General features: G+C 42.5%; 1 protein-coding gene across 1 annotated transcript; it reads left to right on the forward strand.

The window, feature by feature from the left end:
• The first annotated feature begins 7,810 nt into the window (after positions 1-7,810).
• LOC101846475 (thyrotropin-releasing hormone receptor-like) lies at positions 7,811-10,530 on the forward strand. The gene is made up of 2 exons (XM_013090157.1): positions 7,811-8,003; positions 9,710-10,530. Exons 1-2 carry the CDS (start codon positions 7,811-7,813, stop codon positions 10,528-10,530), a joined length of 1,014 nt encoding a protein of 337 aa, XP_012945611.1.
• Positions 10,531-13,865: the final 3,335 nt, after the last annotated feature.

The following is a 13,865-nucleotide window of genomic DNA, read 5'->3' on the forward strand; positions in this document are numbered from 1 at the left end:
ACAGTTTCCTTATAATGGCATCTAGCTTGACTTTAAAGAGATAGTTGAGAATTTCATGAAAGGAAAAAAAAAGTACTGAATTTGAGGCGGTGGTGGATCTTCTTTTAACAACAAGAAAATAAGAAAAGACAAGTATATTGCATTCACCTCCGAGTAAGACTAACGACAAAAAGTTCTTTTGCCCTTAGCGATTTTCGAAAATTTGGGGCCCAGTTTTCAATAAAAGGTCCAATTATCGGTGTCTCTGGTGTGGCGGTTATTTGGAGACACTTCACTGCCGCACCCAGGAGACCCAAGTTCGATTCCCGAGAGCGGGGAGAAAAATTAAAATTTACTTGTAAAATTGTTATCGAGTATCTCGGCCTTTCTGCTGTGACAATGTATCTCTCTCTCTCTCTCTCTCTCTCTCTCTCTCTCTCTCTCTCTCTCTCTCTCTCTCTCTCTCTCTCTCTCTCTCTCTTTCTCTCTCTCTTTCTCTCTCTCTCAGTCTGAGTTGGCCCTGACAAGCAGGGTGTGGCCCTCATGTGTTGTTATCACGAAGGCCACCAGGGTCGGAAGCCTTCATCATCGTCTGAATCACCACCAAGTTCCCGATCTGCGGCAGACGTCGCCGATCATGATTCTCCATTCATTCCTTCGCTTGAATGCTCTTTAAAAAGCTACGTTACCCTGATATTTCCTCGTTACCGGTCTGTTTAGGTTCTCTAAATAAGACTGTCCTCAGAGAAATTCGCGAGCGCAACCCGCAAGTTGCACACGCAACTTTTGGCCTCAGCGCAACTTTTGCCATTTTCGTGAATTCACGAATTTTAGGCAATTTTCTGCAACATTTGGAAAAATAATAATTTAATTTCGGTAAAAATAACCGAAATTTTCTTCCACAACTAAAAATAAATAATAAATAACGACGCGAAGGCGTCAATTCGTACCTGAAATTAGATCTACAATTTTTCCTTTTCACTACGGCCTACGGGTGCCCAGTGGCCGTTGCGGATGAGATCGGGTCGGGATGATCGCCCGACTCGTTGCCTGAAAACAAGACATCACATCATTTATATCCGCTCCATCTGTGCATTGTACATATACACTTGTGGTGTGTGTGTGTGTGTGTGTGTGTGTGTGTGTGTGTGTGTGTGTGTGTGTGTGTGTGTGTGTGTGTGTGTGTGTGTGTGTGTGTGTGTGTGAGAGAGAGAGAGAGAGAGAGAGAGAGAGAGAGAGAGAGAGAGAGAGTGTTGGGAGTTGTGGGGTGGTCGGGGAGTTGGGAGTTGAAGGCTTCGCGTTTTTTTGGACATAACGAATGGTGTGATTGTTCTACGGTGCAGTTTCCTCTTTAGAAACCACAGAGGGAATAATAATTATTGTCGCACGATCTCTTGTTAGTCGGGGTAGTAGTAGTACCATGCGGAGGAAAATATGATTACACTCAAGTGTTGTTGTGAACATTTTGGCATAACGTCTCTCTCTCTCTCTCTCTCTCTCTCTCTCTCTCTCTCTCTCTCTCCCCCTCTCTCTCTCTCTCTCTCTCTCTCTCTCTCTCTCTCTCTCTCTCTCTCTCTGTGCTCTCTCTGTCTCCTTATCAACATTTTTCTTCAATAAACAATGAGCCATGACTTGTCAATCCTGGACTTAACAATAAATTAAATATGCTCATTATGATGATTATGAGTACATTTTATTTAGCTGCCACTGGCTTCGTGTTGAGAATGAACCCTTTTTGCGCACGGACGGTGTTAGATTTTGGGCATAATCATCTGTTAGTCTCTCCCCGTCGTTCTATGCAAGAAAAATTCTGAAATTATGCAAATAGAGCCCAAAAATGTGAAATTATGCTATTCTGTTAATTTCAACAAAAAATGATAAAGGAAAATAATCAGAAATTATGCGCAAAATGATCAAATTTTGCTAAATTATGCGGGGGCTCTCGTGGCCTAGAGGTTAAGGTGTTGGCCTTTCATTCAAAGGTCCCGGGTTCGAATCCGGGTAGCGACTGAAAAAAATTCTTCTCTAAAATTGTCTCCTTTCACCTCCTTTCCTGCTCTCTAGCAATGTTCTGTTGTCTGCTTTTATTTCCACTTTCTACCCCCACCCCTTCACCTTCTTTGCCCCCTCCTCTGGGCTCCTGACTCTTTCTGCAGCCTTTCTACTGCTACTCCTTGGCTCCTCCTTACTGCTGTCTTTCTGCCACACCCCTGATCTTCTGGTAGGAAAGATCTACACCTAGCCTTCTCGGACAAGGGCGAAAAATCTCGGAGGGCCCGTGTGCAAGTTGCGCACGTTAAAGATCCCTTGGTGGTCTAAAATCGATAAGAGTAGGCTTCGGCCGCCACCCGGGCAAAATTCAAAATTTCCTACCAACTGAAAATATTAGGTGTGTCCCGCGCGCTCATATGACCTATGCAGTTGCGAGCGCCGTAAAACACTTTACAAAAACAAAAAAAAATAAAACCACGCTGACAGGTTAGTGAGGAACAGAGGCCACGAAACTGTCATGTTATGAGGTGGTCTGGCTGGAACGAACTCGTGGATGCGCGCGGCAATCTCAATCACTTGTTGAGGTAGATTGGATAAGAAAAAGAAAGCTAGTGCCAAGGAGTACTATACCTAGTGCCCAAACCATCTCAAAGTCCTTTGTGCATGTTGTTTCAATCTGTCCCAATGATGATTAACCCTCTCTCACTCTCTTAGCTCTATTCTGACAGTCTGGAGCCTACGAGTGCACTACGTCGAGCATGGCAATGGAGGTCAAGGCAATAACACAGGCGCTGGAATGGATCAGTATGGAAGCGTATAAACATGCCCTGTTTGTCACAGACTCGATGAGCACCCTAGAAAAAATGAGGAGTGGGTGGCTCTACAGTGACTGGGGAGCTTCCATTGCAAATAGCCACCTCCTAAGAATTACATGGGTGTTCTGCCCTGGTCACGCCGGGGTGCACGGAAATGAGCGTGCTGATGAACTTGCCTCCCCCCATCTCTCTGTCTGTCTGTCTGTCTGTCTGTCTGTCTGTCTGTCTGTCTGTCTGTCTGTCTGTCTGTCTGTCTGTCTGTCCTCCCCCCCCCCTCTCTCTCTCTCTCTCTCTCTCTCTCTCTCTCTCTCTCTCTCTCTCTCTCTCTCTCTCTCTCTCTGCAAAAAAAATTGCTCGGGTTCAACTCAAGAGCACTGGAACGTTTGTTCACGCTCGTATCACGGGCCGTCACGCGCCAGCTACCAGTAGCGCCCAAGTCTTGCGTGGACGCGGGATAGGGCTATTGAAACATCTTGTTATACACGGTCTTTGGTATCACAGCTGAGAATGAAGAATACGAAGGAATCCCAGGTTTTCTATTTTTAGATAGCACCCAAGAACGGACGGCTTTATCACCCTCACAACACGGCTGTTTCACTCTGTAGACCTGTCATTTGTATTGCCGGCCGACTTGACCTATGTAAAGAGGTTACGACACCAGTGGGTGCTGGGCCTCGCCGACAGACTCGCGATTTCATATTTTGTATAAAACATCATCAGTTCTTGTAATAGGAGGAAAATTTTCTGAAACAAACAAAATGAAAATTTCACAGAGAGAGGAAGGTGCATTTGATCACAGTATGCATTTTCTCTTTGAAAGGTAAAGGATAGACTTGTGGAAAACGGGGAAAAAGTTGGCCTCGAGTTCTAGCTATGGTTGGTTCTCACATACACACAGCTCACATACAGCCAAGACGCAAGACTCCTGAAGGATGTTCCAGTTGCAAGATATCTGCCGCGGGTAAACATAAACAAAATCATAAATATTCATGAGAAATAACATGTAAAGATAACATGAGCATGAATAACATTAAGCCGAGACAACGACAATTATTTACTTTTTTTTTTGGCAGAGATTTTGCTGGAAAAAAATGGAAGTACTTAAGGGATCAAGCTGTCATTCAGGGGAAAAATGAACACCCCCATGATCTAGGGATGGCGCTGAAAACAGTCACCTTCTGAAATGGCAATGTTTCAAATCCCTCTTATTTTTAAAAGACATTGTGACACCGAGAACCACAAAAGGACCCCTGAAATCGTTGCTTTCCAGTGACAGTCCTGCTGCTGGTTCCTCACAAGATATGTTTAATGAAGACAGCCAAATCAGCTTGCTGGATGTAGTTGACAAAACAGTTACACCCTAGGAGACTGCGCGGAGTCGGAGACACAAAATGACGGTGACCGTCAAGCAATCATATGTGAGGCAGCGTGGTGGAATCAGGCTCTCGTCAAAATAATCAAAGTGAAGAAACTTGCATTTTCCCGCAGGTTTATTAATTTTTATCCAATTTTTGGTTTTTGGCTCAACACTTTTCATGCCCATTTAAGAACTCATTTCTAAGTGAATTTTTCTGAAAAACGTTGATTAAAGGCACAAAAAATGTAAATTTTCAGTAACCACATACTATTAAGCTAAGGAAATAACTAATCTTTGGCGGCCATTTCCTCACTTATTTTACCTCGGAAAACAGGTGACCTCTACCTCCTTCTTTCGCAAATATCTCGACTTGTATTCAAGATAAATGGACGTTTTTTCACCCAAATAAAGACAAGTAAACTAGCTTTAAGATGATACCAATAACTGTACATGCCCAAAAAATTAACGAGAGCCTGATTGCACCACGCTGCCTCACATATATGAACCTATATTTCAGGAGCATGGGAGAAGAAAAAAGCGGGACACAATTGAACCCGAGAAGTGTCCTCCAAATAGAAGAGAGGAAGTTGAGTTACCGCCTTAACAAACCCAAGGAGAGGAGGAGGGAAGAGGAAGATGAAAATCTGTTGTTTTTAAAATCTCTTCCTCCACATATCAATCGGGTACCTCAGCAGCACATGTTGAGATTCAGAAGCCAATTGGAGGGTCTTGTTGAGGAATTTGCCTATCCCCTGTCAATGAATCAGGATCCACAGTGTCCACTAGCTGTACCTACCAGGCCTACACAGGGATGTGACACAATGCACGTCATTCTCACATTCATCAATCAAGTCAGTCTTCAACTATTGATCGTCCTATGTGTGAAACTAACTTTCCCTGAAACAAAGTGCAGCTAAAATTAAATTCATTTTTCTGTTTGGGGATATTTTTTAAAATTTTGATTTGCTGAAAATAGTGAGCACTGACAAGATCACAGTAACATAAGCTTCATTGTAACTACTTAGTTCATTGTCATTTCACCCGGTAAAACGGTTTTGATGAAGATTTGATCTTATTATCAATCAAGATGATTTTCATTTTTTTAAATGACTTGTTTTGTAGCTAACCTCATTTTTTCCTGGTTAAATGAACTTTGGTTAATAGGGATTATATGTTTTGATGGCGCTGTGATTGTTCTTTTTTATGCAAAAATTCGATCCCGGACATGAGCGTTTTGCTTTATATCTCAAACAAACAAAACTAAAAATTCATTAATAAATCTACAACTTTTCTCGTTTAAATTTTCTGCTTTAGTTGTTTTGTGTTTTATTCATCGGACACACATTGCACATGGTCGAACTGTAATTTCGTTAAATATTGTTAAATATGAGAGAGGGAGGGAGGGAGGGAGGGAGAGAGAGAGAGAGAGAGAGAGAGAGAGAGAGAGAGAGAGAGAGAGAGAGAAAGAAAGAGAGACAGACAGACAGACAGAGACAGAGACAGAGACAGACGCAAAAAAGAGACAGAGACAGACAGATAGAGACAGAGAGATAGAGGTGGGAGGGTGGAAAGGGTGAGAAATGGGATGACGGGATGAGGCAGAAGCTAGCAAAGGGTCAGCTGAAGTCTGTTCATGTTTTTCTCAAAGTTCTAAAACAGAGGGCGCGGAATGTAAAGACGCATAATTTTGTTCAATGACAGATGTCCTGGACAGAATAGGAATAAAGGAACGATAGCTTTCCTTCAATCACTCATCGAAAAGAAACATGTATGAAAGGATATAACACATTTTCCTGTACAGGGGTCACATTTTCTTGCCCAAAGATGAGAACTTTGGGCTAGCAGAGAAAAGAGAAAATGTGGAGCAAGCCATGAATCCCACTGGTGAAAGCAATGCAAGAAAGTAAACAATTGCACCTTTTCATTGTGAATTCTTTCCAGGGGAAAGACATTTTTGACTTTATGAAATGTACCATTAAGTGCCTTCCGAAGTCTACATTCAAAGACACCTCTGGGAGTAAACTTTTTTCAGCAGTGTCCACTGATTCTCTTTTGGACAAAGCGAAGAGCCAGACAGAACACACTTTACTTAACATTTGAACCTCACCCGACAGAAGTTTGGTGCCGGTACACTGTCACAAAGTGGAACCGTGGAAGAAAGTGGCATTGTTCAAACGTGGGATTTGATCTGTTCTCACAACAGAGAAAAAAATCAATACAACAAACTCATGTTGATATGGAGGCAAAGTTGAAGGATTTGATGGAACTCTGCAGTAAAAAGATCATTCCCACAAATGCCAAACCCTTCCAAGAAAGTCTCCAGTCTGGTGTCAACGAAGACCACGCTGTGGAATAGACTACTTGCTGACATGGACTTAATCCAGTGTTGAAAGTCCTTGGGTCTTTTCCCCCTTAACAATCAAATAAAATGTCAGGTCTAAGGTAGGGTTAAGTTCAGCAGCATGAAATTAGCCTTGGTATTGAATGCAAGAAAATAAGACTTTGAGAGGGAGGGGAGGGGGTGTGCCTTTTCTCCTGGAAATATGCTACTACAAAACTCTCAGAAAGTTGAAAACGTAACCTTCCTGCTAATAAAACTTTCTTTCCACAAGTAGCTGTCCTTATCAAAATCATGGTTTTTTGCCATTTTCTCGAAACTCTGGAAGTGTGACTGAGCCTTGGGTAGAGGACTAAGCCCTACAATTAATCGGTTACATATTGCTGTTGTTTACATTTCTCAACATCATGGTTCAGACCCTTGCCTCGGTGTATTTTGGCAAAGTTTCCATCCTTTCACATTGCGCAGAAACGTCACCGGCGTCTGTGGTATGAAGTCATGGCGCTTGCCGTCACGCGTAGAAGACACACGTTCGAGTCTCGCGTGAAGACATTTTTTCATCATCAAGTACCTCGTCTTTCTGCTGTGACATTATATTCCTCACAACCTGGGTAGGCCTTGACAGGTAGAGTCGTAGTCCGTCTCCTTTACGATCTAAATAAATAGTGTCGATGAGTCGTACTTTTAAAACCAAGAAAAATCCAACAAAAAAAGACAAATTCCCAAAGATAAAGCGCGTGAGAGACTGTTAATGAGAAATGGGAAATGTCAATTTTTTGGTAAATAGATGTAAGTATAGCAATTAAGTGAGCACAAATCAATGATCAAACATTCGCTGTCTTTCACATTCTGTCTGTGCTTCGACTTATAATTGCTGACATAACATGTAGCCCACCCGTCTACGGGTTCGTAAAGGTCGACCTATGATAAGATACATTTTTTAAAATCTGCTGTGGTAGTGGTAATGGGCACACAGGGTCAGAGTCATACACAGCAAAGAGTTGTATAATGAATCTGACAAACGAAGAGATTTACCCCTTTTGATTGAGGGTTGATATTGTCACTACGATGACTGTGACATTCAGATCTTTATAATTATGTGCTGAATGTTTGCTCAAATAGTTAGAATAATGGTTATAATAGACTGTCAGCATTGACTCATTATACTGAGTGTATAAATCACGGTCTGTGCCTGGAATAGGGGAGGAGCCTCGCGCTAAAGTAACTGTGTTGTCGATGTCCCACACGTGTCTCTCACCCAGAATGTCGATGTCACATTTGTGGGGAAACAACTCAACTAAATCATGCGATGACAAAATGGGCTTATCAATGACAACACCGTCACCTTCTGGCTCATATTATGCAAATATCGTAAGCGATGAACAATTGTATACGATCAAAGTGGTCAACGTGGTGGTCATCTCTGGTCTCCTCAGTCTGTTCGGCGTGGCCTCCAACATCATCAACATTGTGGTGTTTGCCAAGCAAGGCTTTCAGGACAGCATGAACATCAGCCTCATGGGTGAGATGGCAATTATCACGTCTACAGTAAAGTTACTAACAAATAACCAAATCTACAGTCACTTACTGCTAATGTGTCTATCCAAGAGTCAGGAAAAAGGAACATAGTCCTCATATGCGAGGTGAACGTAATAGACATTCTGATGAAATATAGCATCCAGCACATTTACAATACTGTCAGCAATCTCTTCTACTTTTCATAACCTAGAAATTTATTTTAAATGAGAGAGAAATGCATTTTGTTCTCGCAATTTTCCCGACTTATAAAAAATCCGCCAATTCAAGTCGTTTGCGAAATGTCAAAAGAGTTGCTACTGCATTGGAACATAATACTATGACACTGGGAGACACAAATGGCAATTCAAAACTTTTTTGACAAACAAGATGGCCAGGGCAAAATGGTTGGGTTCTTTTAAATAAGATAATCGTTCGAAAAGAACCAAAACACTTGCCAAGTGCAACCCAGGCATTAAGACGGAGACACTCAATAAAAAATCCCCCCCCTCCCCCACTCTTGAATCAAACGCACACAATCTTCTGCGCGCTTCAGCTAAGCTCCTGACCTTTACACCACAGAAGTCGATTACCCGAAAAGTGAGAAGTTTTTAAACGACCAGTAATCTGACTCCAGACTACTGTTCTATTGGGTTTGTTTTTTTAAAGAACATAAATCGAAGCCCCCAAAAAACACTCAGTGGCTAAAACAAGTTTGATGATCAAATATCCCAAAGCGGTAAAGATAGAAGACCGTATTTACTGAAGTAGTGTTGGGTCCTCATACTTTACCCAGCGCGTCCCCTGGTGGTGGAGAGGGGAAATGCCTTCAGATGTGGAGGAAACTGCTAAGTAATCGCAAACCAAATTCAAAAGGGGGATGGTCGTGGAGAGTAGAGGGGAACCCTCGGTACACAGGTGCTCTAGAAAATACCACATATACCAAAAGACGGGACCATCTTTGTGATGAGAGGCGCCATAAAGCTTACCAAAGCCCCCACTGCCCTGTGAGATGTCTCCGTATACTACAAAGGCTAGCAGGGAAAACTGTACCCAAATTGGCAGTAGGCACCGAGAAAGCACAGCTGTAATCTCCCAAGAACAATCATGGAAAGGCAGAAGTACAAACTGCCAGTCAGAAAATGAAAAGAAGCAAAAGCAAAGGGAAAGCTAATATCTCACGTAAAGTTATTGTCAGAAAAAAAAAAGAACTAGGCATTGAAATAACAACAAATCACTTTTTAAAAAATCTGTGACAGCGATGAGATGAAGTCAGTTTTTATATCTTTATCTAAAGCACTAGGTGCCACTGAGTGTGAGATTAATAAAACAATAAGCGCTTTGAGTCAATGTACACTAATCTTGCTGCCAGAACTAATGAGAAGACTGAGATCAAAACACAATTCGGCTTTCTTCCTGAAAGGGGGCATCAGAAATACATTATTCGCCTTAGCTTGACAGACAAGAAAGTGAGCGTAAAGAGTTATTGTTGAATGTGAAGAAAACAGAATTCATGGTAATAATATAAGAAGCAGTAAATCCTTTATGCAATCTCATAAGCAAAGATGAAAAGATCAAACAAGTTCAATGGTTTAAATATCTAGGATAACATAATTACATATGTTACCAAATGTTCCACAGAAATAAAACGAAGAATAACAATAAGATTATGTTTTGCTTTTTTTCCACCCCGTAAAATGTTCATCTTTTCAGGGCTCGCTGTGTCTGACCTGTGCTCCTTGCTGACCATGACATGGATAAGCATCTGCGAGAACCCGCTTTTCTATCGCTCAGAGTTGAACTTTGACCCCAAGGATATTCTGTACCTCACCGGGGCCATACCCCATGTCCTCTTTGTCAAAATCGCTACTTTTATCACCGCCTTCATCACCTTTGAACGATGCCTGTGTATCGCTGTCCCTCTGAAGGTGAAGACGATCATCACACCGGGAAGGACAAAGACAATTATTATCTCCATCTACGTTGCCATGTCTGTTTTGATGATCCCCTTCTACCTTGGAAACAGACTTGAGTGGGTTTTCGATTTCCCCACGAATGTAACTGTGTTAAAAACCACGTTCACGGCCGAGAGAGAAATGCTAGAAGCCATTACTTTTCTCACCCAAGGCGTATTTGCTTCTACGTTTTCCTTCGTCTTTGTCATCTGCTGTACCATCGTTCTTGTCGTCAAACTCAAAAGTAAAACAAAATGGCGACAGGCCACTGCGGCCAAGTCTGATCGTGCAGCGGAAGGAGTTGGGGTCAAAGATCAAAAGGTGGTGAAAATGGTGACCTTGATCGCTGTCATTTTCATTGTCTGCTCCCTTCCTCCCACGCTCCTGTTTCTCTACATGGTGATTGACCTAGATTTCCGTATTAATGGTGTCTATCGCAATCTCTATCTTGTCGTTTGGTCTTCATCATACCTAACCGAAACTATCAACTCTAGTGTGAATATTTTTGTGTATCTGAAAATGAGTTCGAAATATCGAGCTGTGTTTATGAAAACATTTTGGACCCACAGAAAAAAATAATTTGTCTTTTGATAACGATCATTTCAAAGAAACATAAATTATTACCTACAAGAGAAAATGTTGTCTTTTTGATAATGAACGAAAAAGTATCAGTAATTTTAAGACTTGATAAGCTAAACTAAATATTCATTATCTAGATGATGGCACATGAGTATGGTATACACGCACACAAACACACACACACATGCGCGCGGGCGCACACACACACACACACACACACACACACACACACACACACACACACACACACACACACACACACACACACTTTCTACTGCTACTCCTTGGCTCCTTTTAACTGCTGTCTTTCTGCCACACCCATGATCTTCTGGTAGGAAAGATCTACACCTAGCCTTCTCGGACAATGGCGAAAAATCTCGCAGGGCCCGTGTGCAAGTTGCGCTTCTTAAAGATCCACTGGTGGTCTAAAATCGATAAGAGTAGGCTTCGGCCGCCACCCGGGCAAAATTCAAAATTTTCTACCAACAGAAAAAGTTTAATGTGTCCCGCGCGCTCATATGACCTTATGCAGTTGCGAGCGCCATAAAACACTTACAAAAACAATAAGCATTTTATAGAACAAGGAAATTCGCAGCATAAATACTAATTATTATAATTACGAATTATTAAACACCATTGTGTAAGCTGTCATTTTGTTATCAAAATTTCATCAAAGTTTATTGAAGCTCCTATAGCCACCAGACCAGTGGGGGGGGGGGGGGGGGAGTGCAACAATACTAATAGTGATATTTTTAATAATTATTGTTGTCTGTTATCATCAAAGCAGACTTTTGAAGTTTTAGGTACAACATGCATCTGATTAGTTTCTTTGTTCAAGTCGTCATGTTTTAGAAATTTGCACTTTTGCAATCATAATACACGCAGAAAACTAACGAGATGTTGCCTGTTGGTATAACGGTTTGCTTTTGATTAAAGCCATCGCTTCATTATTTATCTAACGCATCGTACGAGTGCTCAAAAATGTGGATTGTTTTGTCTATAGTTGTGTAGTGCATACGGTTTGCTGTTGAGTGGGAAATTGCGCATTACTACTACTACTACTACTACTACTACTACTACTACTACTACTACTACTACTACTACTACTACTACTACTACTACTTAACTACTACTGGTACTATTATATATCAGTTTCTTACCGTCTAAAGTAAGGCTACTGTCAGAATAAATGTAAATGTGTATTGCATTTTCGAGTAGGCCTATGTACCTACATAATATATACTGAACGCCATTAAAAATGCAACACTTCTTTTGCAGTCTTTTTTTTTTATATAGTAGAGGGTTTTACGGCGCTCGCAACTGCATAAGGTCATATGAGCGCACGGGACACACCTAATACTTTTTAGTTGGTAGGAAATTTTGAATTTTGCCCGGGTTGCGCCCGAAGCCTACTTTTAATGATTTTAGACCACCAGGGGATCTTTAACGTGCGCAACTTGCACACGGGCCCTGTGAGATGTTTCGCCCTTGTTCGAGAAGGCTAAGTGTAGATCTTTCCTACCAGAAGATCAGGGGTGTGGTAAAAAGATAGCTGTAAGATGGAGTCAAGGAGTAGCAGTAGAAAGGCTGCAGAAAGAGTCAGGAGCCTATAGGAGGGGCAAAGGAGGTGAGGGGGTGGGGGCAGAAAAAGGAGACGAAAGCAGACGACAGAATATTGCTGGAGAGCTGGAAAGGAGGTGAAAGGAGACATTTTTAGCGAAGACAATTTTTAGGATTCGAACCCGGGACCTTTGAATGAGAGGCCAACACCTTAACCTCTTGGCCACGAAAGCCCCCGTTTGCAATCTGAACACGTGTATATCAAATGAAAATAAATTAAAAGAAGTGGTTTTTGGAGTTTTATTCCTTTTCCAACAAATGTGGACCATTTTGATCACACACTTCAACCTATTTCGACACATTGCCCTCCTTCTTACGGAGTACCCTTTAGACAAATTCGCAGATAAACACAAATCGAAACTCAACAAAGATCTCGCACTCTCAGTAAATTGTATGGTCATCATTAACGTGTATACACGCCTAAACACCTCTTCACATGTATTTTATGACATTTTCAATGATTTGTTGAGAAATGCTGTCCCACTTTCGCAGCAGCGCGATCTCCCAATAGCTACAGATTCGCAAAACCGCGCATACTTTGTGATTCAGTTAATCCCGTATGAGCGCTGTTTTAGACATGTCTGGTACGTACACTGGCCAGTCCATGACGTTCATGTTGTGATCTTCCACATACTGTGCTGTTTGTTACATAGGCAGTGTAAGGGCAGGAGTGTGGTGTTAGATGATTAAGAGATTTTGATTTTTTTTTCTTTTTGCTGTTTCGCACAGTGAAGACGGTGCTGTCGAGGCGGCTTCGTTAATCTTACTTTTACTTTTTCTTCCGCTTGTACCGGGGGGTGTCACGGGGAGACACAGGCGTCTGTCTGCAGCAAGGCGAGTGGCCTGTAGGAGGGACATCCCGTGAGCTCTGAGGGTGTCTGCCACAGATTCACTCCATCGTCGCTTGATCAGTCTGTTTGTGTCTCCTTATGTTTTCTTGAGCAATATTAATTAATATCCACTGCCTGCCTGCTAAGCCAGTCGCTGTTTCACCAGAGCCCCGTTGGCCAGCAACGTTTCGGGATGACCCGGGTCGGCCTTCACGGCTAGCGTAACGCCTCAGTGACATAAAGTCACACAGTACTTCCCCAGACCCAGCTATCCCCTACTTTGTCCTGCTGCATTAATTGCAGTCCTAAATAAGGAGTTGTTGATCTAATACGGGGTGCCCACTACGGACGGGATCGGCCGATCGAGCCGATCGCCCGACTCGATCGCCTCAAAAACAAACGTGTTTGTTTTCAGTTTCAGGCGATCGAGTCGGGCGATTGGCCCGATCCAGCCGTAGTGGGCACCCCGTATAAGCCCTCAACTTACTACCCCGCGCCTCAAACTGATAAAAGAATTAATATTTTCTCGCACTCCTTGCATGACTTGGGCTGTTTGCTGTAGAGGAACGAAACGATTTCGCAGAAGCGACAGCAAAATCTGCCTCTCTTGAACAGGGCTGGTCAATCGAGGCTGCCCTATTTCATGTCCATCCGGGACATGTCAAGTGTGCCATAACCTTTGTATAAGTCGAGAACAATACAAACACTGCATGGGTGTTCTGCCCTGGTCATGCCGGGGTGCACGGAAATGAACGTGCTGATGAACTTGTCGGCAAAGCAGCACCCAATGGCCGAATCATGCTCGACCCACCAATGGTGATCGCCAGATGCAAGGAGAGCCTTCACAACCAAGAGGAGACAGACTCCCACACACTCAGCACAATA

Source organism: Aplysia californica, unplaced genomic scaffold (assembly GCF_000002075.1).
Source record: "Aplysia californica isolate F4 #8 unplaced genomic scaffold, AplCal3.0 scaffold01158, whole genome shotgun sequence".
In the NCBI taxonomy this organism is placed as follows: Eukaryota; Metazoa; Mollusca; class Gastropoda; order Aplysiida; family Aplysiidae; genus Aplysia; species Aplysia californica.

Coding starts and splice junctions, on each gene's coding strand:
- LOC101846475 (XM_013090157.1), top strand. CDS start 7,811: ATGACAACACCGTCACCTTCTGGCTCATATTATGCAAATATCGTAAGC. Junction 8,004..9,709: donor CATGAACATCAGCCTCATGG/GTGAGATGGCAA, acceptor TCATCTTTTCAG/GGCTCGCTGTGTCTGACCTG.